Source organism: Equus przewalskii, chromosome 11 (genome assembly GCF_037783145.1).
Source record: "Equus przewalskii isolate Varuska chromosome 11, EquPr2, whole genome shotgun sequence".
Classification (NCBI taxonomy): domain Eukaryota; kingdom Metazoa; phylum Chordata; class Mammalia; order Perissodactyla; family Equidae; genus Equus; species Equus przewalskii.
In genome coordinates, this window is record NC_091841.1 from 25,430,594 (window position 1) to 25,454,690 (window position 24,097).

The window sequence follows — 24,097 nt, forward strand, 5'->3', positions numbered from 1 at the left end:
CCGTGGTGTCATTCTGCTAACTTTATTCTTTATACACAGTTTGGGTAAAGTAAGAACCAGACAAGGCTGCCACCGGCCCCACCCCTACTCCACTTTTGAGGCTTTAAAAAGTGACTCGTAGTCAATACTGGGAATGATTCCCCAGATTGTGGAATTTCCATAGTGGAGCAAAAGTGTGCATTTGGTTTCTGAATGGAAATGAGACCCTCTAAGAGGTGGCCTTAGGAGGAAGATGAGGAGTGGAAGTGGCCAGACAGGTCTGTTATCCCAGTTCAGCCTCACGCCAACCTAGGAGGGTTCCCCGCCCGCGACAAGAGGCGGCCTGCAAACCCCCCAGTCCCTGCGATTCAGTTGTCAGCCCCCAAGGACAGCAAACACATCAGACCTCCACACATCAGGTCTCTGCTGACAGAACTCACCTCGGATTTGCTCTTCTCCAAAACTAAGGCTGCCGTGACCCTTCAGCTGGATTTTTTAAATTTATTCAACATACCTCTTAGAAAACTTAGGCTGAAATTTAAAAAATAACTGATGCAAACAACTTCACAAATAGGCATACAAATGTTTGAATAATGTCACTAACATGGTATATAAATATGTATTCAGAGTAACATTTACATATTGGCCCTAATAGCAAGCATACCATTAACAAAAAATTCATGAAGCTTCACCTGTTCCTGTCAGACTCCCGAGGCAAGGAGGCCCAGCTAGAGATGACCTCCTGACCCCTGACCCCAACCCACAAGGCCACAGCTGCCATCAAAAGTAGGAGTCAGTACAGTGGCACGTCCTAGACCATGGGCGCTCAGAACGTCCCTGTGCCTCAGGCTCCCTGGGGGGCTGATCAGAGTGGGTCACTGGGCCCCACGCCAGCTTCTGATTCTGTGAGGCGGGGCCCAAGACTGCATTTCTACTAAGTTCCTAAGGTGAGGCTGCTGGTTGGGCGGCCACACTTAGAACCGCTGGAGGGCTCGGGTTGCCTCTCCATGAAGACACCCGCTCCTGTGCTCCTAAGGCTGGCTGCCCACCGATGGAGGGGAGCAACCACTCCCTAGCCGCCTTCAGCCCGGCTCCCCTAAACTTGGGCGGTGGACTTGGCTGACTCTAATGGGTTGCCCCAACTCGCCTGCTGTTTTTGAGCAGGCAGAGTGGCAAAAGTGGTAGAATGTCAAGCTGAAAACAACATGCATGAAAGAAAATAAAAGAATGGCAGTGCCCAGCCTGGTGCCATCCATAATGCCTGTTCTCAAGCTTTTAATGCTGCTTCAAAACCCGGGAGGTCCCAACTCACTGGGAATTCTCAACTGACAGACCATGCAGTCTTTCCTGAATTCCTGGTGGCATGAAGAACAAAGAATACAATGCCAGGGCCCTGGCCCTACTGGGGAGGCCTTGGGCCAGATGGCGGCCAGCCCCACTTCTGGAGTTCTGATGGAGAAGGCTGCTGCCCGCACCCTCCAGCCGAAATTGTGGTGGCAAGAGCTCCCCTGTGATGCTCCTTCCAAGGCCGAGGGCAGCTCTTTGCCATCCCCAGGAGGTCACGACCGCACTGTGATGGCCTGCAGCGCCCAGCACGTGCCAGCCCTTGGCAGGCCTTATGGGGAAAAAAATTCTAGCCACTTAGCAGAGATGGGAAGGCAGTGTGGCGTAGTGGCAAAGAACACTGAATTGGGAGTTGAGATTTTTATTCTAGTTCTCGTGCTGTTCCTACCTGGCTGTGTGATCATTTCCGTTCCTGGGCTTCATTTCACCTATCTGCAAGAGGGGTGGGGATGAGTACTAATTGGTCTCCAAGGTCTTTCCAACTCTGATCGTCTTGAATTATATAAAAATGCTATAAAATCCGTGGTATAAAATCCAGTTCCCAATCTAGAAGTCAAAGGGACTGGGCCCGAGGCACTTGAACCTTGAGCTCTGGCCTGGGGGCTGGGACGAGAGGAAGGGCTTCCTCTTCGCTCTCTGCTTTCCTACCCATAGAGGCAGCCCCCCGGGCCGGGTCCCCTCCTCCCGACCCAGGCCTTAAGCCCCTCCCTCTGAACTCCGTGCTCTCAGGCTTTACGACCAAAGGAACTGGCCAGGTTATGCGAAGAGCAAGACAGTGGGGCCCAGAGCCTGGAGGAGAGGCCTGGAGAGTCACACAGTCTGGGGTGTTTGGGGTCCTCCCATCCCAGCCTCTGTCTTTGCTCCTTCCTTTAGGTCTTTCCTCCACCACCTCACAGCTTATCTCTGATACACGCATAATAAATAAGACATTTGCACATAAGGGTGACCGGGACAGCTCTCTCCGCCCCTCCCCCTTTCATATAAAAGCATTAAATACAGTTTCAAAATAAAATACAAAGAGCAAAAAGGGCCTGATCTCGGGGCCACGTGTTCTCCACGGGAGAATGAATCTACACATCCCTCTCGGACCTGCCTGGGAGATCGCGGGGCCCCTTCCCGGCCCCACAGGGCCTGGCGCTGCTGCGGGGAAGAGAAAGGAAGGCCGAGGCCCGGCCCCAGGCCCTGGGGGCTGAGAACGGGTGGCGCGTCCACCGCGTACAAAGGGGGACGGGGAGGGGACGGGGATACAACGCCACCTGCCGGGACCTCCAGTGCCCCGGGCTCCGACCGAGCGGGGCGCTGAAGCAGGAGCGCCTGACTGAGCCGCGGGGTGAACGGAGGCCTTCGGAGCAGGCGGGGAGCAAAGGGAAAAAGTGCTGATCCCATACAAGACCGCGTCCGGGCGGGCGTGGCAGGGGCCGCGGCGGTGGGCGGGGCGGCGGAGCGCAGAGCCCGCCCGGGAGGCTGGCGGGGCCCGGCCCAGCTCCGCCCCCGCCCCGCCCGCGGGCCACGCGCCCTCCCCGCGGGCTCCCGGGCCCCATCGCCCCGCCTCCTGCGGGGGCGCCGGGGCGCAGTCCAGGCCTCGGCGGCAGAGAATATCAATAAGGCCAGGGGAGCGGCCGCCCCCGACCCGGGAGCCGTGCCTGCGGCGCGCCACGCTGCCGAGAGCTGGGACCCCGGGCAGGAGAAGGGGCTGCCGCCCTCCTCTTCGTCCTCTCCCCGCTCCCACCTTGGAGCCCTAATACTGACTGTCGGCGTCGCCGATCCCCGCCAGGCACACGATCGCCTCGTGGGGTGCGGCCGCACACCCCACGGGCTGGGCTGGAAGCTCTCCGTGCAAATGCTCGGAGGCCGCTGTGGCTTCTCGGGACCCGTGGGCCCTGCGCGGGTCCGAGGGGAGCGCGCTTCCTGCGGCGCCCGGGCCAGCTCAGGGGGGCTCCTGGCACCGAGCGGACGCTGGCGACCCCACCCAAGCCCAGTCTCCGCCCGGCCCGGCCAGCGGGGGACGGCGGCAGCGGCGGCGGCGGGGCGGCGGGAAGCAGGGTCTCCCGGCCGGAGCGCCGGCCCCGCCCGGCCCGCGAGTCCGTTACGCCCGACACACGGCGCCCGCCTTGAGGTCCGCGCCGCCGTCGCGCGGCGCCGGGGCGGGCGGCCCGAAGCCCTCGTGGCCATAGCAGCGCAGCGCCGCCTCCTCGTAGGCCTCCAGGATGGTCTGGCGCTCCTCGGGCGTGAAGTCCATGGAGAAGGGGTGCACCTGCAGGATGTGCCGCTTGATGGTGCTGACCTTGAGCGTGGCCAGCGCGCCCCCGCACACCATGCACACCAGGCCGCGCCGGCTGCCGTCGTAGTCCATCAGGTACTCGCCCCGCCAGCGCGGCTGGTAGTTCCGCCGCTGCTCCCGGCTGCGGGGCGGCGGCGGCGGGGGAGGCGGCGGCGGCGGTGGGGGCAGCGGCGGGAAGGCGAGTCCCCCGGGCTCCTGGCCGTCCTCGTCGTCGTCCTCTTCCTCGGCAGGCCGCTCCGACGGTTCCCCAGGAGAAAGCGGGACATCGCCTGGGAAGGGACAAAGGGCTGCATTGGAGGCGGGGGGACGACAGCAGCTCGGGTCTGGGGCTCAGCTTCATAACGCCCCCTTTTGCCTTCCTGTCGCCTCCTCCCCAGTCTCCATTCAGCCTTCCGCTCTCCACCTTCTCCCCCAGCGTCCCCAGCCCTCGCTCCCTGCCTGGCCCGGGTCCCTGCCCCGCTCTCCCTCTCCACTTGCTCTGGCCCTCCACCGGCTCACCCCACCACTCCTCCTCCTCTGGCTCCTCCTCCTCTGCCCCTCCCCCCTCCTCGGAGGCTGCGGCTGTGCTGGGGGCGGTGCCGGGGGCGGCGGGGTCCCTGGGGGACTCCGGGCAGGGCAGCCCCAGGGCCAGCAGGTGGGCGGCCTTCTCGCTCCACTCCTGGGCGATGAGGGCCTTGACGGGCCCGCTGAGGCGCGTGGAGCCCGGGTGGCGCTGGCGGATGTGCCGCTTGATGGTGCTCATCTTGAGCGAGGCCAGCGCGCCCCCGCACACCATGCACACCAGCCCGCGCCGGCCGCCGTCCAACTCCATGAGGTACTCCAGCCGCCAGCGCTCCTGGTAGTGGCGGCGGCGGGGGCGGCCCCGCGGCGACCGGCCCGGGACCCCCACCCTCTCGCCCTCCTCCAGCTCCTCCTCCTCTGCGGGCCCGGGCCTCTCAGGGACCCAGCCAGCCTCTTCCTTTACGTCTGGGGGGCTGAGATCCTGAGAGGAGGGGGCTCCAGCAGCGAGGGCGGAGTCCCGGCTCTTTCTGGTCAGGTCCTGGGGGACGAGGTCATCGTCTGTTGGGGAAGGGGTGAGGGAGAGGGGCTCAGCCTGCTGGCTGGGTCGCTCCTACCCAGGCAGAGGGGGGCCCCTGCTCCTCACCCCAGCCCCAAGCTAGAGGCCCCAGCCAGTGCGAGATGGGGGATGGGTGGGGGGAGGGAGTCCCTCCCGGTTTTGGCCACAGATCCCACTTCGCAGCCCTTACGTGAGGGGGCCTCGGCCCTGGGATGGGCCTCGCACCTGGTGGGGGCTGGGACTGTGCCTCGGGCTGGCCGCCCCAGGCCTGCAGCAGGGCGCTGCGCTGGGGGCCGCTGAGCCCCAGGGAGCTGGGGTGCACCTCCAGCACGTGGGCGCGGATGTCGTCCAGGTGCAGGCTGGGCAGTGCCCGGCCACAGGCCATGCACACCAGCCGATTCCCCCGAGGGTCATAGTCCATGAGACACTCTGCCCGGAACCAGTTCTGCAGGGACTCCTTCAGCCTCCGCTCCAGGCGCCGGGCACCCAGCCCCCTGCTGCCCCCGGCCCTCCGGGAGGCCGAGAGGCGCCGACGCCGAGCCCGGGGTGCCACTGGGCCCCCTCGCAGCTGGCGCCGGCTGCCCCCACCAGCTGGGGCTTTGCCTGAAAGGGTTGGAGGGAGGAAGGAACTGAGATGCTGGCCCTCTGGGGGAGCCCCCCCCCCACCACAGCCAGGTCCTCCAGAGGCCTCTCCCTCACTCTGACTCAGAGCCTCAGGCCTAACCTTTGCCCTTCTCTTCCTCTCCCCTCAAACCTTAACTCCTCCATCCCCTAATCCTCCTACACACAAACCCTAAGCCCACCCACTCTGCCCCAGACCCAGATTCTAGCTCCTTCTCTGGACTTCACTGTCAGCCATACCTTCGCAGCACCCTCTGCTCCCAGCCCTTCCCCTGTCTACCCCTCCAGCTTCTACTCTCCTTGATCCTCCTAAAACCACAGGTCAACGCTGTCTGGGACCTTGGAGACCCGCTCTTCCCACTGTCCCTCCCTACTATGATACAATAAGGGCAATAAGCAAACCCCGCCCCGAAAAGGAGCAGGGACTTGTTGAAGAAAAGCAGCTGGCCGGCTAAGCCAGGGCTGTCCTCACCTGGCCCCTCCTGCCACCCAGGCCCCTGCCTCTCCATGTCCTCCATTACCTGGGCCCTTGGGTGGGCAAGCTTGGAGGCCAGCCCCCTCCTCCTCCTCTTCCTCTTCCTCCTCCTCCTCCTCCTCAGCCCCCTGGGCCCCCAGGCCCTCGGCCTCTCCACAGGCCCCCAGCCCCAAGTGGGCGTCCCAGCTGTTGCTGATGACTTCCTTCTCCCGGGGACTCCAGTGCAGGGAATAGGGGTGCTTTTGACGGATGTGCCGCTTGATGGTGCTGAGCTTGAGAGTGGCCAGGGAGCTGCCGCACACCATGCACACCATGCCGTGCCGGGCAGGGTTGAAGTCCATCAGGTACTCCAGCCGCCAGTGTTCGTGGTAGTAGCGCCGGTGGTCACGGCCGGGGATGCGGCTCTTTCCAGGCCTCGAGGCCCGGGCCTCACAGTGGTCTGAGTATTTCCTGCCTGAAGATGCTGGTCCCCTGGCCCTGGAGGAGGGCAGGGGGGCACTCCCCCAGGACCCCAAGGCACCCCCTTCCAGCTGAAGATCTGGCCCTGAAGAGGGGGAAAGGGAGACAGTTTTTCAATCTCCGATTTCCAGGGAAAGGACCCAGAGTTTTGATTTTGCAGCCTGAGAAAAGGAGGTGGGGGAGGGGTTGGTCCGGGGCAGGAAAGGGATGACAGCAGCAGTAAAGGGGATGTATGGGAGAGCAGGGAGTCAAAACGTTAGCCCTTCATAAACAGCGAGGACCCTTTAAGAGAGGATCAAGAACAAAAGGACGCAGGGCACTGTCAGGGACCAGCTTTGACTTTTTAAAAAATACAGTGACGGCCGAGAAGGCAGTGACTCTGCTAGGCACCCTGACTGGACAAGAGCTGTGGGGGTAAGGCCAGGGGAGCAGCCTGCCAGGGCGGTTACAGCCGGAGTGGAGCGGAGCGGAGCAGAGCGGGCAGCGGGGCGAGAAGAACAAAGGGGGCATCTGTCTGCATCCAGGGCTGCACACAGGACCCACCCTCCTGAGGCCCCAGCTAGGGGGGCCCCACCCAAAGATCTTCTCCCTTTTTCCAATAATGCCCCAAATACGTCGTCCTGAGAGTCCCATTATAGGGGGCCCTAAGCATTGTCGGTTCCCCACGGGAGGGATCCCCATGACAAAGCTGTCAACACCTTCAGGGGAAGGAGTTTTTATGACCCTGACTTCTCCAGAGCCTGGGAGAGCCCACGACTCTGAAAGGGGAGAGCAGGGGGGCCACCAGAGTGGCTACTGAAGACTCAGGCAGGGAGTGGCCACCAGCTACTGGAGCCCACGAAGTCTTTCTGGGGATTGATTTTTCGCTCTGGCAGGGAGCAGGCCACTGCCCAGCAATGACCGGGCGGGCACCGGGGAGGCCCGAGCAGAGCCCACTAACCCAGTGGTCTTCTCTTTTGCCAAAGAGAGACCCTAGGCTGTCCCCCACCCTCCCTATAGTTGGGACCCCATGTTATTTAGAAAAGGGTCTCCTGGCCACATAAGCTGAATGGACAGGTGTGGTCATTCTCCCAGTGGACTATCTCAGGGTCGGGGAAACAAAAGATAGGATCAGAGAGGGCTCCTGTCACGATTGTGGTTTTCGTTTGTTTTTGGTTTAAGCAGAGCCAAAGAAAAAGCGCTGGCTTCAGAGTCAGAGACCTGGGTTCGAATCTTAGCGTCACTGGTAACTTGCTCTGTGCCCTCTGATAGGTCATGTCGCTCTCTGGGCCTAAGCGCCTTTGTCTGCAAAGGCACTGGAGAGCTAGCTGGTCTCTGCGCATCCTTCCAGCGCTGGAGCTCTGCTAGTCTAGCGTGGACTGGCGCTTTAAGAGCCGAAAAAAGGGGAGGAGCTGAGATTCTTTAAAAACAAAAGGGGATGGGGAGTTTCTGGGAGGGGAGCTGGAGATGAGGGCAGAGGCTCCCCAGCCTGGACAGAACCTTCACGGGTCTTAACGCGGTGACCCCGCGGCAGGGAAATGAAGAAACAGTCTCCTCTGAGAGCGAACGGGGAGGACCGGCTGGTCCCGCTAGAGCTGCCAAATTGTGGCCAAAAATTTCTGAAAAGAAGGGAGGAGACAAGGCGCGGACAGGAGGGGGTGTCTGCCTTTGTGGGCGAGCCCAGCCCTTTAAAAACTGCCCGCCGTGGGGAAGGCAGTGGCGGGGGCCCCCAGGCACCAGCTATGCCGTCTCCTGGGAGAATATGGGGGAGAGAAAAGCCTGCCTCTCTCTGAGCAAGGCCACAAGAGAAGAGGCGCAGCCCGACCGAAAGCAGCGGAGTGCCCAGCTCAGCTCCTCTGGGGGGAAGCCCCCGAGAGGGACCCTCGGTCTGGGCCGACTTTTAAGAGACAACCGGATAAGGGAGACCACCTGGGAGTCTGAAAGAGAACGGGGCGGGGGCGGCAAGTCCCACAGCCTAGAGCGCGCGCCCCGTGGCGCCCGGCCAGGCCCTTTGGGGCCCCTCCGGCCTGGCCTCCAAGGCGGGGGCCGCGGGGCCCCTTGCGGGGGAGGGGATCCGCCCGAGCCCCGCAGGCCGACCCCGCGAGCCGGGCTGGGGGCTCCCCCGCTGGCCCTGCAGCCGCGATCCGCGCCCGCCAGGTGGCGCCCCCGGCCGCCCTGCCCGCGTCCCCCCCTTTGTTCGGCGGCGGAGAGGGGCCCGGAGCCCGGAGCCGCAGCCCTCCCCTCCCCCATGCCGGGGCCCCCGCCCGGGCCGCCGGCCCCAGTTCTTACCGCCGTCGTCCTCCTCGGGCTCCGCGCCGCCGCTCGATCCGGCGGGCGGCAGCGGTCGGCCCCGTGCCGAGGCCGCTGCTGGCCCGGGGCCGCCCCTGCCGCCGCCGCTCCGGCTCCGGTGGTCCCCGCCGGGCTCCATGCGCTGCGCTGCGGAGCGGGGCCCCGGGGCGGCGGGGCGCGGGGCCGCGGGGCCGGCGGCGGCCCGCGCGGGGCGCTCGGTGCGCGGGGCCCCTGGGCGCGGGGCGCATGCACGGGGCGGCCGGCCGCACGGACGGCTGGCTGCTCGCTCGGCGGCGCGGGCTGGACCGGGGTGGGGATTCCTGTCTGGGGCCCCTGGGGCTCCTTTAAGGGCTCCTGGGTAAATTTAAAGGGGCCGCGCGCTATTTCCTCCTGCCAGCTCGCGGGGGGCTGGGGGAGAGAGGCGGGAGGCGAAGAGCCGGGCCGAGGCTCCGCAGCCGGCGCCCGCCCCGGACGTTAGGATCGCGGACCTCGCCGCCCTCCGCGGGCCCGCACCGCCGCCTCTGGGGCTCCGGTCCCCGCTCCTGAAGGGTCACCGAGGTGGCGAGGGGCGCCCGCGTCCGCTGCGACGCGCTTTCACCCAGGCTCGGCTCGCAGCCGCTGCCCCTCGGGGCATCTCAGCGCCCGGCTCCTCGCACCGGCACCGGCTCCGGCAGGGGCTCGATCGCCTGGGGAGGAGGCCCGGGTCCCTGCCAGGGCTGCCTCCTCCCGCGCGAGCTCGGCGCGGGCCCCGGAGCGGACGCGACTGGCAGGGGCCCCAGATGGCTGCGGCCCCGCCGAGAGGGTGGAGCCGCGGGGGCGGCCGCGCCCCCTCCCGCGGGAGCCGCCGGGGAGCGCTGGGAGCTCCGGCTTCTCCATTGGAGGGGCGGACGGACGACGCTCCCCCGGAGCCGGCCGGGGGCGGGGGCCGCGGCCGCGGGGACTCAGGCAGGGAAGAGGGGGCGCGCAGCAGACTCGGGGAGAGCCGGCTGTGCCGGGGCCCGACGCTGCGGGGCGGAGGTGGCCCCAGGATGGCAGGCTGAGAGGAGGGCGTGCGCCGCCGTGACTCAGGCTCCTGCCTCCGCCGGCCCGGGGGTGCCCGACGAAGCGCTTGACGCAGCCCCGGAGCCCCCGCCGGGCCCGAGGAGGCGAAGAACGCAGACCCCGGGCGCGGGGTCGGGCACCTGGGGACGCGCGGCACCCCGGCTGGGAAGCGCTGGGGCGGACGCTGGCTGCGAGCCCCGGGATGCCTCGGGACCCCCAGGTCTCGGGAAGCGGAGAGACGGGGCGCGGCAGCCTGGGGTCCTTCCGCGAGGCCCGGCTGGAGGAGCAGGTGCTTGCTTTGCTCTGCCTGTGGTTGGTCGCCCACAACAAAGGCGATTCCTAGAGATCCAAATTACAGGGTGCGGGAGGCCGCCCAGGGTCTTACGATCTAGAGGTGGGTTTCCTTCTCACTGGGGAGGCACCCAGCAGTCCGTTAAAGAAGTAAACCTCGACAGAGTCATTTGCTTACTCAGCACCTACTGTGTGCCAACATGATTTTAGGCGCTGGGCGTAGAGCCGTGAACAAGACAGACAGGTCTGATGCTGGTTATGACTTAGGCACCCACGGCTTATAAAAAGGAAACAATGCCAGCCCGTCGGGAGCCATGGGAAATATTAAATTCCTTGCCACACAGGAAGCCTATCTCCTAAGTGTGAAGAAAGGATGGGAACTAAAATTTCTTAAGTGCCTGAAGGGGTCTGTCACCATTGGCGATGTGGACCCATCTCCTTCAGTCCCCATGATGACTTGGGAGAGACATCACCTTGGGTAAACTGAGTCTGCGTCCTACAGCTCTGCTCTCTCCATTGCTGGCCTCGCTCTCAGGGAGGAGCCGTCCTCCTTTTACCCACTTGGGGGCAGGGCCCTGGTGAATGGGGTGCTAGATGGGACCCTGAGATGGAGGATTCCTTCGTTCCTAATGTCCTTCACCTGTGCCAGGCCCAGGGACACAAAGGGAAAATAAGGCGCAGATCCGGCCTTCACATGCTTCTAAGGATGTTTTAAAAAAAAATTTGCAAAGATAACCCATGCTCAGGGCTGGTGGCTGTGAGATTCTTCAATACCTGTCCTTCCAGTTCTCTTTCTATGTGTATAAATAGGGTAATTTTATTTGTTACCAAAAGAAAGTTTTCAAAGCCACCTGGAGCCATTTTTAACAACCTCCAGTGCTCCTCTCCTTGCCCACATCCTGCATAGCATCAGGAACGGCTCCAAGCTCCACAGTTCCAAAGCATTTTCCCACTCTCCGTTTGATCCTCACGGTCACCCTGTGAGGATGAAGCTTCGCTTTCCAGATGGAAAAATGGAGACTCAGAGAGTCGAAAATCTCCCCCAAGGCCATTCATTCATTCATTTCTATTTATCCGGAAAGCATTGACAGAGCCAGTCCTGAGTGCCTAGCTCTGGGCTGGGATTTTTTGTTTGTTTTTGTTATTGCCATCGAGTGGATTCTGACTCCTGGCAACCCTGTGTACAGCAGAGCAAACCCTGCCCGGCCTTTCTGCGCCATCTTGTCACCTTCCAGCACAATATCAGACAGTGCTCCGCTGCTGTGCACAGGGTTTTCATGGCCAAAACGGAAGTGGGTGGGCAGGCCCCGCTTCTTAGTCTGGAAACTTCACTGACACCTGTCCACCATGGGTGACCCTGCTGGTATTTGAAATCCCAGTGGCATAGCTTTCAGTGTCACAGTAACAAGCAGCCACCACTGTATGACTCTAGACAGATAGGTGGTATGGCTCCCTGACCAGTAAACAGAACTCAGGCTGCAGCGGTGAGAGCACCAAATCTTTTTTTTTTTTTAAGATTTTATTTTTCTTTTTTCTCCCCAAAGCCCCCTGGTACATAGTTGCATATTTTTAGTTGTGGGTCCTTCTAGTTGTGGCATGTGGGACGCTGCCCCAGCATAGCCCAATGAGCAGTGCCATGTCCGCGCCCAGGATCCAAACCGGCAAAACCCTGGGCCGCCAAAGCAGAGCGTGCTAACTTAACCACTCGGCCACAGAGCTGGCCCCTAAATTTTTTTTTTTTTCTGAGGAAGATTTGCCCTGAGCTAAAATCTGTGCCAATCTTCTTCTATTTTGTATGTGGGTTGCCACCACAGCATGGCTGCCAACCAGTGGTGTAGATCCATGTTGAGAACTGAACCCAGGCCACTGAAGCAGAGCACAGAACTTAACCACTAGGCCATGGGCCAGCTCTAAGAGCACCAAATCTTTTCTTTCTTTCTTTTTTTTTTTTTTTGCTGAGGAAGATTTTCCCTGAGCTAACATCTGGGCCAACGTTTCTCTATTTTATATGTGGGTCACTGCCACAGCATGGCCACCAATGAGTGGTGTAGGTCTGCACCTGCGAACAGAAGCAGGCTGCCAAAGCAAAGCATACAAACTTAATCACTAGGCCACGGGCAGACTCTGAGAGCACCAAATCTTAACCACTGGACTGGCCTGGGCTGGGGATACAAAGGTTCAGAAATTACCTAACGGCCCTTGGAGGGGGGCATCCCCCACTTCCTGGGAGTGCTCCTCTGCTAGTCCTACTGTGGGAAGGGGAAACAACAGCAGTCAGGGTCACATAGTGACTTTCTATGGGCCATAGCGACTTTTGCCTCCACCAGCATCTTCCTCTATAAAAAAAAGAAAAAAATGACTTAATAGATTTTTGTGGGCCATACAAATTTCTCTATTTTTTCTAATGTGAGATAAAGTAACACATTTTTCTTTAGACCTCATTATTTTCTTCTGATTTTAAAATAATTTAAAACATTTCCATGAGCCTCTAAAAGTATCATGGGCGCTAGGCACCAGTGCCCAATGGTTAGCCGGCCTTGATCGCAATACAGGGGGCTCCTAGGGAAGGTATTAGGTGAGCCAAGTCTTGAAAGACCAGGAGGGGTTGCCAGGAGGAGAAATGAAGCAAACGCTTTCTGGGCCGAGGCCAGGGTGAAGGTTTCTGACAGGAGAGGCAGAAGAGGAAACGGAAATGAGCTGAGCAAGCACCTCGCTGGGTGCCATGCTGAGTCTGTTTGTCCTGAAGGCAGGAGGAGTGCCCGGAGCCAGGGTCCTGGACATGCAGGAGGTGGCCTTGAAGACACGGGGTGGGGGTGGGGGAGAGAAGAGAGAGAAGGACTGTGGACACTGCTCGGGCAGTCCCCACCAGCAACAAGAATGGCTTTCGGGCAGTGGCAGCAGCAGCAGGGGTGACAGAGAGGACGCCAAAGATTGGAGCAGGGCCACAGCACATCGTGTGGTGCAATCTTCATTGCACTCAAGGGGCATTGGAGGGGCTGAGGGGGTGAAACGCCGCCTGTGACCCCAGCTGAGCCCTGCACCCTGGCATCTGCCTGGAGCAAAGGACACCTCACCAACGAGCTGTGTTAGCCAAGCACATACCTGAAAGCTGCTTCCACCCAGTCGGGGCATCTTTTCCTAATTCACTAGCCCAGAGGGGGCCCCTTAGCTAGTTTCTAACACGGGCCCCTTAGAGGCTAGCAGTGGTCCTGGACTGAGCCAGATTAAGAGGGTAGAATCTACAGGATGCGGTGCCTGATTTCATGTGATGATCAGAGAAAGGCCAGGCTGAGTCCCAAGGATCTGGATGGGAGGGCCAGGGAAATAAAAAGAAAAATAGATTTGAAGGGGGGTGGAGAAAGAATGAGGTCACAAGCTGGAAACTTCGGAGCCTGTATCAAACCCAGAACTCCTCGTTTTTGCACCTCGCCTCTTCCCTTCCATTCTCTGACTCAGACTCTGCGTGTGCCGTCTGGTGCCTCCAGCCAGCAGCACCGTGGGCTCCTTCAGGTGGCTGGTCCCATCCTCCAAGTCTCTGGGGGCAGCAGCGGAGCCCTCTGCTCAGTGGCTCCTTGGGGAGTCCCGTTAAAGGAAGGGCCCACTGATGACCAGCACAGAGGAGCTGTGAATAGTGTTTCTAAAGGAAGTTGTTCAGGCAGTGAACACACCAACCTCACTAGACCAAAATTTGCTACAAATTCTGGATTCTACTTTTCAATATGTCTTGGAACTATAAAACAAAGAGTGGTTCTGAAAAGTAGCTTTCCCGCGTTCTCCAGAAGGCAGACGTAAACTCTTTCAAAGAACTAAAGTCAGTTTGCCGTAAAGCCTGTGAATGTCAAAGGACTTTGCGTGTAGATTGCAACTTAAGTTATCCTTTATGAAATTCCAAAGGAATTCCAAGCCTACAAGTGATCTCCAGGTGTAAGCAAAACCTTCAGACTTTGTATGTGTGTGTTGGCGGAATTTCAACTCCAGCCACTTAAATTTGAAAATAAAGCAGCCAATAAGGTTTTGTTTTTTCGAAAAGAGAAAACTGGCAAGCTGTTTCCCCATGTTAACTGAATCAAGTGTTCAGTGCAGGTGAAGAGGTTGTGACATCCCAAGAGGGGCAGTCACAGATGGGAAAAGAAGTAACTTGTCCAAAAACACAGCTAGTAATTGATGAAAAGAAGACAACCCTTCGCCTGCCAGGCTCCAAATCCTTGACACTTGAAGACACTTTTTTTATTATAAAATATTTCAAACATACAGAAAACCCTATGATGCACATAACATAGATATACTCATACCTCTCAACTTTAACAAATCTAAACATTTTGACGTCTTTGCTACATAATGTCATATAAAACATAATATATCACGAAGGCAGTTGGAGCTCCTACGCCAGCCTTCCTGCTCCATTCTCCTCCCTTCCTTCCCAAGCTAACCCTCCGGAAGCTGGTGCCGATCAACAGGAACATCCCAGGTCTCGCTCTCATTGGCCTGAAGTGGATCACGTGCTTAATCACATGCTTATCCTTCAGCCAATGACTGTGGCCAAATGCATGGGATGTGCCACTGACTTCCGATGGGGTCAGATGCCCGCTCCCAGAGGAGTCAGCAACCCCAGCCATGGGGACTGAGAAGGGTGGTTACCATAAGGAAAAAACCATATGAACTTAATAAAAGAAGGAATGCTGAATGGCAGGAGCAACAGATGTCAAGTCACTCATGTTGAGAACATGTTGTCATTCAAGTTAAAAGCAAGACAAGTAATTCGAGGGGCAAGGCACACTTTGGGGGTCACCCCTCCATTCTGTCCATCACAGCCCTGTGGGAGATGGCTCTGGATCTCTGCCCAGCTCACCCCTCCCCACCGACCCTGGGGGCCCCCAGCAACCATACTTCCTCCACGCATTCCAGGTTGGGAGCCTACAGGTGACTGTCCAGTAGGAGTGGTCATGCCGACCCACGCAAAGCCAATCAGATGCTCTCTCCTGACACTTTGGTATTTCATAGCCAGCCAGCTGATATCTGAGGGTGGCTAGAACTGTGACGATCAGGACCAACCCTCTTCCACCATATGGAACAGGCAATTCACAGTCAGGAAAAACAGGTGGCCAGCAGAGAGAAGCTCAACTTGACTTGCATTCAGGGAACAGCTGAGTAAACAGCAAGATATCGTTAGTCACCTATCTGATTGGCAAAGATTTGAAAATGTGATGCTCTTAGGAATGGGGACAGCATGGGGAAAGGGGGATGCACAGCTGGGAATGTGTCAATTAGTAGGGCCACTTTGGCCAAATCTATTTAAATCTAAAAATGCACGTGCTCTTAAATGCAATGTGGTATCCTGGATGGGATCCTGGAACAGAAAAAGGACATTAGTGGAAAAACTAGTGTTACAGACTGAATTACGCTCCCCCCTCCCCAAGTTCATATGTTAAAGCCCTAAGGCCCAATGTGACTGTATTTGAAGACAGGGGTAATTAAGGCTAAATGAGGTCATAAGGGTGGGGCCCCAATTCCATAGCACTAGTGTCCTTCTAAGAGGAAGAGACACCAGAGAGCTCTCTCTCACCCGACATGTACACAGAGGAAAGGCCATGCGAGGACACAGCAAGAAGGCAGCTGTCTGCAAGCCAGGCAGAGAGGCCTCACCAGACACCAACACTGCCGACACCTGGATCTTAGGATTCCAGCCTCCCAAAGTGTGAGAGAATAAATTCATGTTGTTTAAGCCGCCTGCTCTGTGGTGTTTTGTTATGGCCGCCCAAGAAAACGAATACCACTAGCGAAACCCAAATGAAGTCTGGAGTTGAGCTAATAGTCATATGCAAATGTTGGTTTCTTAGTCTTGACAAATGTACCACGACGATGTAAGGGGAAAACTTTAGGGGAAACCGGGCGAGAGGTATATGAGAACTCTCTGTGCTATCTTTGCAACTTTTCTGTAAATCTAAAATGATTCCAAAATTAAAAGTTTTCTTTACAAAATGCACATCCCCTCTGACCCAGCAATTCTACCCTACAGAAACGTACACACATAAGGGGCTGTGGACAAGGGGGTTCTTGCAGCATGATAGGTCGTAATGACAACCTGGGCATTACCTACCTGGCCTCCAATAGGGAAAGTGCTGAATAAGCCAGGGTATGTTCATGCTATAAATACTAGGTGGCCATAAAAAAGAAGAAAGTAGGGGCTGGCCCCATGGCCGAGTGGTTAAGTTCGTGCGCTCTGCTGCAGGCAGCCCAGTGTTTCGTTGGTTCGAATCCTGGGCGCGGACATGGCACTGCTCATCAAACCACGCTGAGGCAGCGTCCCACATGCCACAACTAGAAGGACTCACAACGAAGAATATACAACTGTGTACTGGGGGGCTTTGGGGAGAAAGAGGGGAAAAAATAAAAATAAAAAAAGAAGAAGAAAGTAGAACTATGTGCGCCAAAGTGATAAAAGCAAATTGCAGGAGGATTTAAGTTTTTGATAAAATATTGTTACGGGACAAAGAGGAGAAAGAGGAACCGGAGCTGTTTGGGGGCTGCAGGGGCTTTCAGGCTGGTGGCACCTGGACACCGCCCGCCCCTTGGCCGTTCAGCCCTCAGTGCCCATTGCATGTGTCTCCACCCTCCCGCTTCTCCGCTTTCCCTCTAACTCTTCTCTCTGTCTTCCTTCTTTCTCCTTAACTGTTCATTAAAAACAGTCACAGTATTTCATTAGGTTGTACTTACCCAATTCTTAGGGAAAGACAGACACTTTCCTGACTAAAAGAAACGTTTATCTCCCCACTTACTAATGCAGTAGATACCCAATTGCTTTTTCCTCGTATGTGGCCTTCAGAAGTTCTGTGCAACGGCAGCCCTCAGATGCCCTGTTCCCTGTAATCAGGACCCGCCCAGGGCTCAAAGCTGGGAGCAGCGTGGGGACACGGAGAAGCTGCCTCCTGAGCTGTGGGGACATTGACATCCTCTCTGGGCTTCTAACAGTTCTGTAGCTCTGGGGAATGCGGTCCTCCCCGACATCCCGTCCAATGAACCACGGATGCCTCTCGATTCTAACGCCTCACCTTCTCTTCCCAGCTGACCAAACTTAAGGAGCCCGTCGTTAAAAGAGAAACTGAGGCATGCTAAAATTTTAGGAATTTATTTGAGCAAAAATCAATTCCAATCGGGCAGCGCCAAACCAGAAGAAGATAGAAGCCCGCCATGGACGGGAGCTGGAGGAAAGGCGGGAACGAAGTAAGGGAATGATTGATTCGCTACAGCGGAAAGCCTGGCTGGCTGTTTGTGATCGGTTGGCCTTAGTGTTTCGCTTTCCTAACCTTGGCATCACAGCCACCTCAGACTAATGGCCTCCTTGTCTAATTAGCTTAACAATATCCCCCTTTTGGTGATCCTCTCATACATGAAAGGTTGACCACAAACTTGATATTAGTGCCACTCTCAGTCACCCTCAGAGTTAAACTGCCCTTGGCTCATGATGAAACTCATAGGTTATTACGTCAGATCCCCAGAAGAAGGACTTTCGCTGTTTATCCCGTTGTTCACCTCGTTTCTGTGTCTCCAGGCACAGTGAGACCGTGTGATGTGGGCCTGGTGGCTGCAAACATGCATTTAAGATCTTTGAGAGAACACAGCACACCGGGGAGACTAGATGATGACTCTTAGATTAATTCCAAGGGCTGTAGCCAGGACCCCCATGAACCAAACCGGTTGGTATCAAAGAATGTACCTAGTGAGTTATCAATCTGTTTTAGCCAAGTGGCTTGTTTGTAAATTTCTGGCATTTGAGTTTCTGGAACACCAGAGGTGTGCATCCGGGTACAGCAGGAGGTATTTGCTATGGCACAGACTCCTCCTTGTTCAGCCAGCAAGTAACCTAAAGCAATTCTATCTAAAACCACTTAGCAAGAGAGCCCGGGGACTTTCATTGTGCAGCCATGGCCTTAGCAGTAGACGCAGCAACAGTTGCCAGCGTTAAGAATACATTTCCCATCATATGTTCATTCGTACTGACTCCAAGCCAAGGAAGAAGGGATCGTCCAAAAGACGCCCTTTCCAGAGAAGTTAACATCTGCTGGTAAACTCCTTTTTGGTCAATAGTATAAATTCAAGGGAGTGGACCAATGTTGAGCTTCTGTGACATTATGAAGGGACAACGGGACAGTACAGCAAGAGCACGTTGTCCTTTCATCCTTCAGCTCTCAAGACAATGCGTTGCCCAAGCATGGGGACCATTATCAAAACTTCCACATATAAAGGAGTGGCCAGGTGGTGTACATAGGGCTCCCTCGTAAGGAGCATCATTTTTGGCCCCATTGGTCAGTATGGAGGTGTGAGCATCACTCAAGCAAGACTCAAATGCTGCATTATCACATATTCAAAGACCACCTAGGGGCTGGCCCCGTGGCCCAGTGGTTAAGTTCGCGCGCTCCGCTGCAGGCGGCCCAGTGTTTCCTTGGTTCGAATCCTGGGCGCGGACATGGCACTGCTCATCGAGCCACGCTGAGGCAGCGTCCCACATGCCACAACTAGAAGGACCCACAACAAAGAATATACAACTATGTACCGGGGGCCTTTGGGGAGAAAAAGGAAAAAAAATTTTTTTTAAATCTTTAAAAAAAAAACAAAAAAAAACAAAGACCACCTAAGTATATGGGCCTGACAGTGAGCCTACAAATGGTCTGACTTACACTGATTGTTCTGCAGTGTCTTTTTTTTTAATGCTTTTTGGTGAGGAATATTGGCCCTGAGCGAACATCTGTTGCCAATCTTCCTCTTTTTTTTTTTCTCCCCAAAGCCGCAGTACACAGTTGTATATCCTAGTTATAAGTCATTCTAGTTCTTCTATGTGGGATGCCAGCACGGCGTGACTTGGTGTGTAGGTCCGTGCCTAGGATCTGAACCAGTGAACCCCGGGCCACCAAAGCAGAGTAGGCAAACTTAACCATTCGGCCACAGGGCTGGCCCCTGCAGTGTCTTTTTATATATATTTAATGTATCTCATTTTCCTATCCCAGGGTTAGGTTAAATTGAGGCAAGAAATGGGGGTATGTGGACTTAGTATTTTAACTTTATAAAAAGGGACCTGCAGAACAGTTTCGGCCTCCCGTGGCATTTGGGACTCCAGTGAAATTACTTATAGGGTGAACTAAGGGGTCTCTCTCTTCATTTACTGATTTTGGTTTAGTGTGACAAATGCAGCAGTTGGTTACGTTTTCTGCAGTAGCTATTGACTGTGAAATCCTAATTATAGTGTTATCTCCCCAGGCATTAATGGGGAGCAAAAGCAAAAAGCAAGTAGGCAAAAGGGATAAAGGTTTCATATTGGAGACGGAGATCTTGACCCGTGATCCTGGGAGAGCTGTCCACCTCAAGGCGTTGTCTGCTTCTGGGGAGGAATCTCCTGGGTCAATTTTGACTTTAGATCTCCGGCTGCTACGTAGTTCCAGGAGTCTGGAGGAGCGCTTTTCCGCTGGGAGACATGGACCCCAAGGTTCAAGTCCCTGAAGTCTGGCTGCCATCTGGGTAGCGAGGAGAACGTGGTACGGTCCCTTCCAACAAAGTGCAAAGAAGTCTTTCTTAGGGGTCGTTTCCAGAAGAAGCACTCTCCAGGTTCTAAGTTGTGGAAGGTTGACCATCTGTCAGAGAGTTAAGGAAAGATCCCGTCACCTGGTGGAAATACACTTTGGCGTAACGCGCTAAAGCTTTACAATACTGAGTCACGTCAGAATTCATGAGTACAAGAGGCCCACGTGGTTCTACCATCAAAGGCATAGGTCTCCTGTTACTATTTTGTAAAGCACTGATTTATGCTTTCCCAAAGGTGTGGACCTAACTGCCATCAAAACCAGCGGCAGAACTTCTGGCCAGGGCAGTCCAGTTGATTCTGTTGATTTAGCCAGCTTTAAATTTTTTTTTTTTTTTTTTTTTTGAGGAAGATCAGCCCTGAGCTAACATCTGCTGCCAATCCTCCTCTTTTTGCTCAGGAAGACTGGCCCTGAGCTAACATCCGTGCCCATCTTCCTCTACTTTATACATGGGACGCCTACCACAGCATGGCTTGCCAAGCGGTGCCATGTCCGCACTCGGGATCTAAACCCGCGAAACCCGGGCCACCGAAGTGGAACGTGCGAACTTAACCGCTGCACCACCGGGCGGGCCCTGCTAGCTTTAATTGTAAGTTATCATTTGTCCGTTCAACTTTACCAGATGACTGAGGCTGACAATGGTAATACGATTGTGTCAGCTGTGCCTTATTTAGCTGTTTAATTATTTGTCTGGTGAAATGAGTTCCCCATCACTGGAGATTTCTCTGGGGATGCCCCATAAAGGAAATATATTTTCTAAAAGTTTCTTAGCCATGGTTGTGGTGTCAGCCTTTCTCCATGGCAAGGCTTCATTCCATCCTGTGAACACACAAACAATTGCAAAAACACATTGATAACCCATTGCAGGAGGCAATTGAATGGAATCCATTTGTAAGTGTTAAAATGGCCCAGTAGCTGGTTCCATCTAATACCTTAATGGGTCTTTCAGGGTTATGGGTTTGACAAATCAGACACTGGTCGTAAACCAATTTTGTGACCTTGGAGCCATCACCCCATCAATACTTTTTCACAATTTGGATCATCTTATTTGTGCCATGATGAGTTGCAGAATGGAGCTTTCAGTAATGACATTTTTAAGGACTCGGGACGAACCAGGTGGCCATCCAGGCCCTCAGCGAGTCCTCATTTAATATTAAATTCGCACCCTTGTTGGTCTCAACATTGTTGCTCCAGCTCAGGTGCCTGATTCTGTCTTTTATATGAATTATCGTAAAGAATTCCGTTAGAGTCAGTCTTGTGGCGTTCACTCCTGTTGCACATTGGAACAATTTCAGTGCTGGCTCATGGAACATGGACGTCTTCTAGAGCATTTCCATGCTACTCAGGATCTGTTTTTCTAGGCAGGGTGTGGAATGATCTATTTGGATATTTTTGGGTTCAGCACTCTTAATTTTGCCTCTGTCGGTTGAGGAGGAAGCCCGTGGGCATCCAGGCACTTCTGAGAGATCGGGGCTTTCATACTGTCGAGTCTCAATTTCATCAATTCCTGCTTGCGGAGAGCAGAGCAGTTCAGGTTCCGGAGAGTCAAGAAATCCTAAGATCTTTTCTCCTTCTGAGTTAAATTTTATATAACTCCTCAATTTAGAAAGCAAATCTTGTCCTAACAGGCTCACCAGGGCAGTGTCACGAGAAGGAAATTATGGCTTCCTGAAAATGGCCCCGCTGCCAGCTGGACTGGCTTAGACACGGGTACCCTTTGAATTTGGTTAGAAACCATCGCCCCCACCCATGAAAATATTCTCTTTGCTCTGAGACATTTGCTGTTTTAGGAAAGTGAGGTTTAATGTAGATAAAGTGGACGTAGGACCCACCAATACCGTACAGGATTCTGCATTAATATTTATCTTAGTTTGCCCTTGCTCATTTGGAAGTATCACGGGGAGCAGTTTACCGGAAGATCCCTTGGAGGCCCATCAAGGCTTATTATTATTTCAGTAATCAAATTTTTTAACACTTCCCCAATGGAAAAACAGTCTGGACTAATAGGTGGAGGTCTGTTAAACGATGGGTTCAGCAGGCGGCATCCCTTTTCCCAGGGTCCTGGTCGTTTGCATCGCAGGCACATTTCCGGGCAGAGTATTGCTGAGTGGACTACCTCCAGATCCTGACCTGAAATGTATGCGGAGGTCCTCTCGGCCGTTGGAGCCGTTGTAACTGCAGCACCATAAGTTTATTCCTTTTATCTTGCCCCAAGGTTTATTCAAAATGCTCGAGTAGGGCTGTTAATTCAACAAGAGCGGTGGCTTTCCAGCCCGGCTTGTGTCTCTTTATTAGGCTACTTGGTTCAGGCACAAGCAAGAAAGTCAGGGTGTTTTCTGTGCCTGCGTTTAATAAAGAAAGCCCAGAACATTTTGCAAAAAGAGTTTCCAGTCTTGTTTCATAGTCTGAGACTGCTCCATCCTTTCTTTCTTTACAGGATGAAATTGACAGACCAGTCAGTCTTTTGAGGAAATACCTTATCAATACTTTCAATTAGGTCTTGCGCTGTTTTTCTAGCATGTTTTGGGCCATTCTGGCGGGGGGATTAGGATGTGGGTCTTTAAATGTCGCTTTCGGGATCGTCCCATTTGGCTTTAACTATCCATTTTCAGACATCGCCAGGTCCTAATGTCATATGAATAAACTGATAGAGATCCAAGAGTCCCAGATGGTCATCTCCAATTAAAATTCTAAATCCCTCATAAAATTTTTGAGGATTCTCTTTAGGGTTTGGAAAAATCTTTGATGATGGCCCTAAGTTCAGCCTTTGGTCATGGAGAAAAGATGGTTACTTCTGGTATTCCAGACTCAGCAGAGGTCCTCCCCTTAAAGGCCATTTGTTCAGCCTCTAGCTCATCTTCAAAGTGAAAAGGCGATTAATTAAAGGGATTAACAAGTTCGAAATATTTAGGGAGAGGAGCGTAGAGAGAAGGAGCGGTTGGAGCTGTCAGAGTCAAGGTAGCCAGTATAAACTTCTTTTTAGATTCACCGTCAGCTTGTTGCTTAAGCTTTTCATTTGCCTTTTGTAAAGAATCTTTTAAAGAGGCAATTTTTGATTCATTTAGTTTCTTAGAAGCTTCTGCATACCAATTAAAAATGCATCCCATTGTTTTGGGGAAATTCAGGACCCTTTTTTCTCTAGAGCACCTCATAAATGGATAAGCTTATTTAGGTTAAAAGTTCCCCACTGTGGTCACCGTAATTCAGGGTTATCCTTGGTGAGGTTAAACCATTGGTTCAGGAAAACACAGGTTTGGGGCCCATAATTTTTATACATATAGTTAGCTAGGGTGGTAGATGGGGAAGTCTCAGACAGTTTGGACTGAGGGGAACTCACTTTTCTAATTTTTTTCCCTTATTACCTGAAGCCTGAGGTCCCAGTCCAATCCCAAACCCAGTCTGATTTCTAAGTTGGACCCAGTCCGAGCCCAGACCCAGTCTGGAGAAGAAAATACTCAAATAAATTCAGAGAGCTCTTTTAAATGCAAAAACCGTGGAGCTCAGATCTGAGAGGACTTACCCGTGACCTCCAGATAAGGTGAGAAAGCAGGGAGCAAGATGAGCTCAGCAGGTACCTTCGTCTGGTTGCTCATTGTTTCCGGGGACCTTTGGGGGTCTCCTTCAGATCCCACTTCTGACACCAGAATTGTTAAAAGACAAACTAAGGCATATTCAAATGGGGGGAATTTATTGGAGCAAAAATCAGTTGCAACTGGGCCATGCCAAACTGGAAGTGGCTAGAAGAGTTCTGTCAAGGGGAGCCAGGGAAAAAGTTTTACAGAGAAAAGGAAGACACAAAGTAAGGAAATGATTGACTGGCTATAGCTTAGACCCCAGTTGGCTGTTTGTGATTGGCTGTCCTGAGATTTCACTTTCATAACCTTGAGGTATTTACAGGCTTAGATTTTGGTTTACTTATGTAGGCACTGCAGCCTCGGAACCGCCTCAGTCTAACGGTTTCCTTCTTTCATTAATGTAACAGCACATACAGCTCCCTCTGCCTGGACGGTACTTCTCCCTCTGCTCCTGGTTCAAGCGTCCTCATCCTTTAGGTACTTCAAGAACCTCCCGTATCTGGGTTAGGTGGTGCCCTGTAAAACCCAGTCAAGACAACACAAGAATGTAATTGCCTTATTATTCGTCTGTCAAAATAATCTACCGAAATGTTAATTTGTCTTTTGTTCCCACTGCTGTTGGAGAATTAGCAGCCCATTGATTTTGAAAGCCTCAAATAGAAGAAAAGCAGCAAGATTGTCCCAGAGGGGAAGGATCTCAGGAGCTTAAGGGAGTGCTGGCAGGATTCTGGGAGAAGCAGGGAAGAGATGCCTGTGGACATCTCCTAGGTCTTGAGAGAAATGGAGAAGGTCTCTGTGGACTGTATTCAAGGAGAACTTTGTCAAGCTCTGAGAAAGTGTAACAGTGGGTCTGGGTGGTCAGGAAAAGGCTTACCTGAAAAAGCTGGGGTAATAGGGAGATCTGAAGGCAGGGCAGGAGTGGATCAGGAGAGTACAGGTGGGGAAGATCATTCCAGGCATTCCAGCATGTGCAAAGGTCCTGTGGTAGAAGGGAACAGACTCATATTAAGAGGAAAGTAGCGTGGATGAGATATGACTTGGGGCAGGCCCAAGCATACAGGTTTTAAAGGTTTTGTTAAGGATGTTGGTCTTTATTCTAAGAGCAAGGGGAGGTAACTGAGGGCTTTTTTGGCA

At 54.5% G+C, this 24,097-nt stretch overlaps 1 protein-coding gene and 1 long non-coding RNA gene across 2 annotated transcripts in view; both read right to left on the reverse strand.

Annotated features, from left to right (window-relative positions):
• Positions 1-3,400: 3,400 nt before the first annotated feature.
• ZFTA (zinc finger translocation associated) lies at positions 3,401-8,832 on the reverse strand. The gene is made up of 5 exons (XM_070564156.1): positions 8,485-8,832; positions 5,804-6,301; positions 4,887-5,264; positions 4,103-4,663; positions 3,401-3,873 (listed from the first exon to the last, which is right to left on the reverse strand). Exons 1-5 carry the CDS (start codon positions 8,621-8,623, stop codon positions 3,410-3,412), a joined length of 2,040 nt encoding a protein of 679 aa, XP_070420257.1. The 5' UTR covers positions 8,624-8,832; the 3' UTR covers positions 3,401-3,409.
• Positions 8,833-16,926: 8,094 nt separating this feature from the next.
• Positions 16,927-24,097, reverse strand: part of LOC103565274 (uncharacterized) — a 41,152-nt gene continuing 33,981 nt past the window's right edge. The window contains exons 2-3 of the long non-coding RNA XR_548248.2: positions 23,838-23,942; positions 16,927-19,439 (exon numbers count right to left, since the gene is read on the reverse strand). This is a non-coding gene — a long non-coding RNA (uncharacterized lncRNA). The remainder of the gene's footprint in view (positions 19,440-23,837; positions 23,943-24,097) is intronic.

What these genes read in the sequence shown, in the direction of transcription:
- ZFTA (XM_070564156.1), bottom strand. Translation starts at nt 8,623, where the DNA reads ATGGAGCCCGGCGGGGACCACCGGAGCCGGAGCGGCGGCGGCAGGGGC. An exon ending in TTGCCCACCCAAGGGCCCAG is followed by an intron (nt 5,265 to 5,803) that starts GTAATGGAGGAC and finishes CAACCCTTTCAG; the next exon opens with GCAAAGCCCCAGCTGGTGGG. An exon ending in AGAGGAGGAGGAGTGGTGGG is followed by an intron (nt 3,874 to 4,102) that starts GTGAGCCGGTGG and finishes GTCCCTTCCCAG; the next exon opens with GCGATGTCCCGCTTTCTCCT.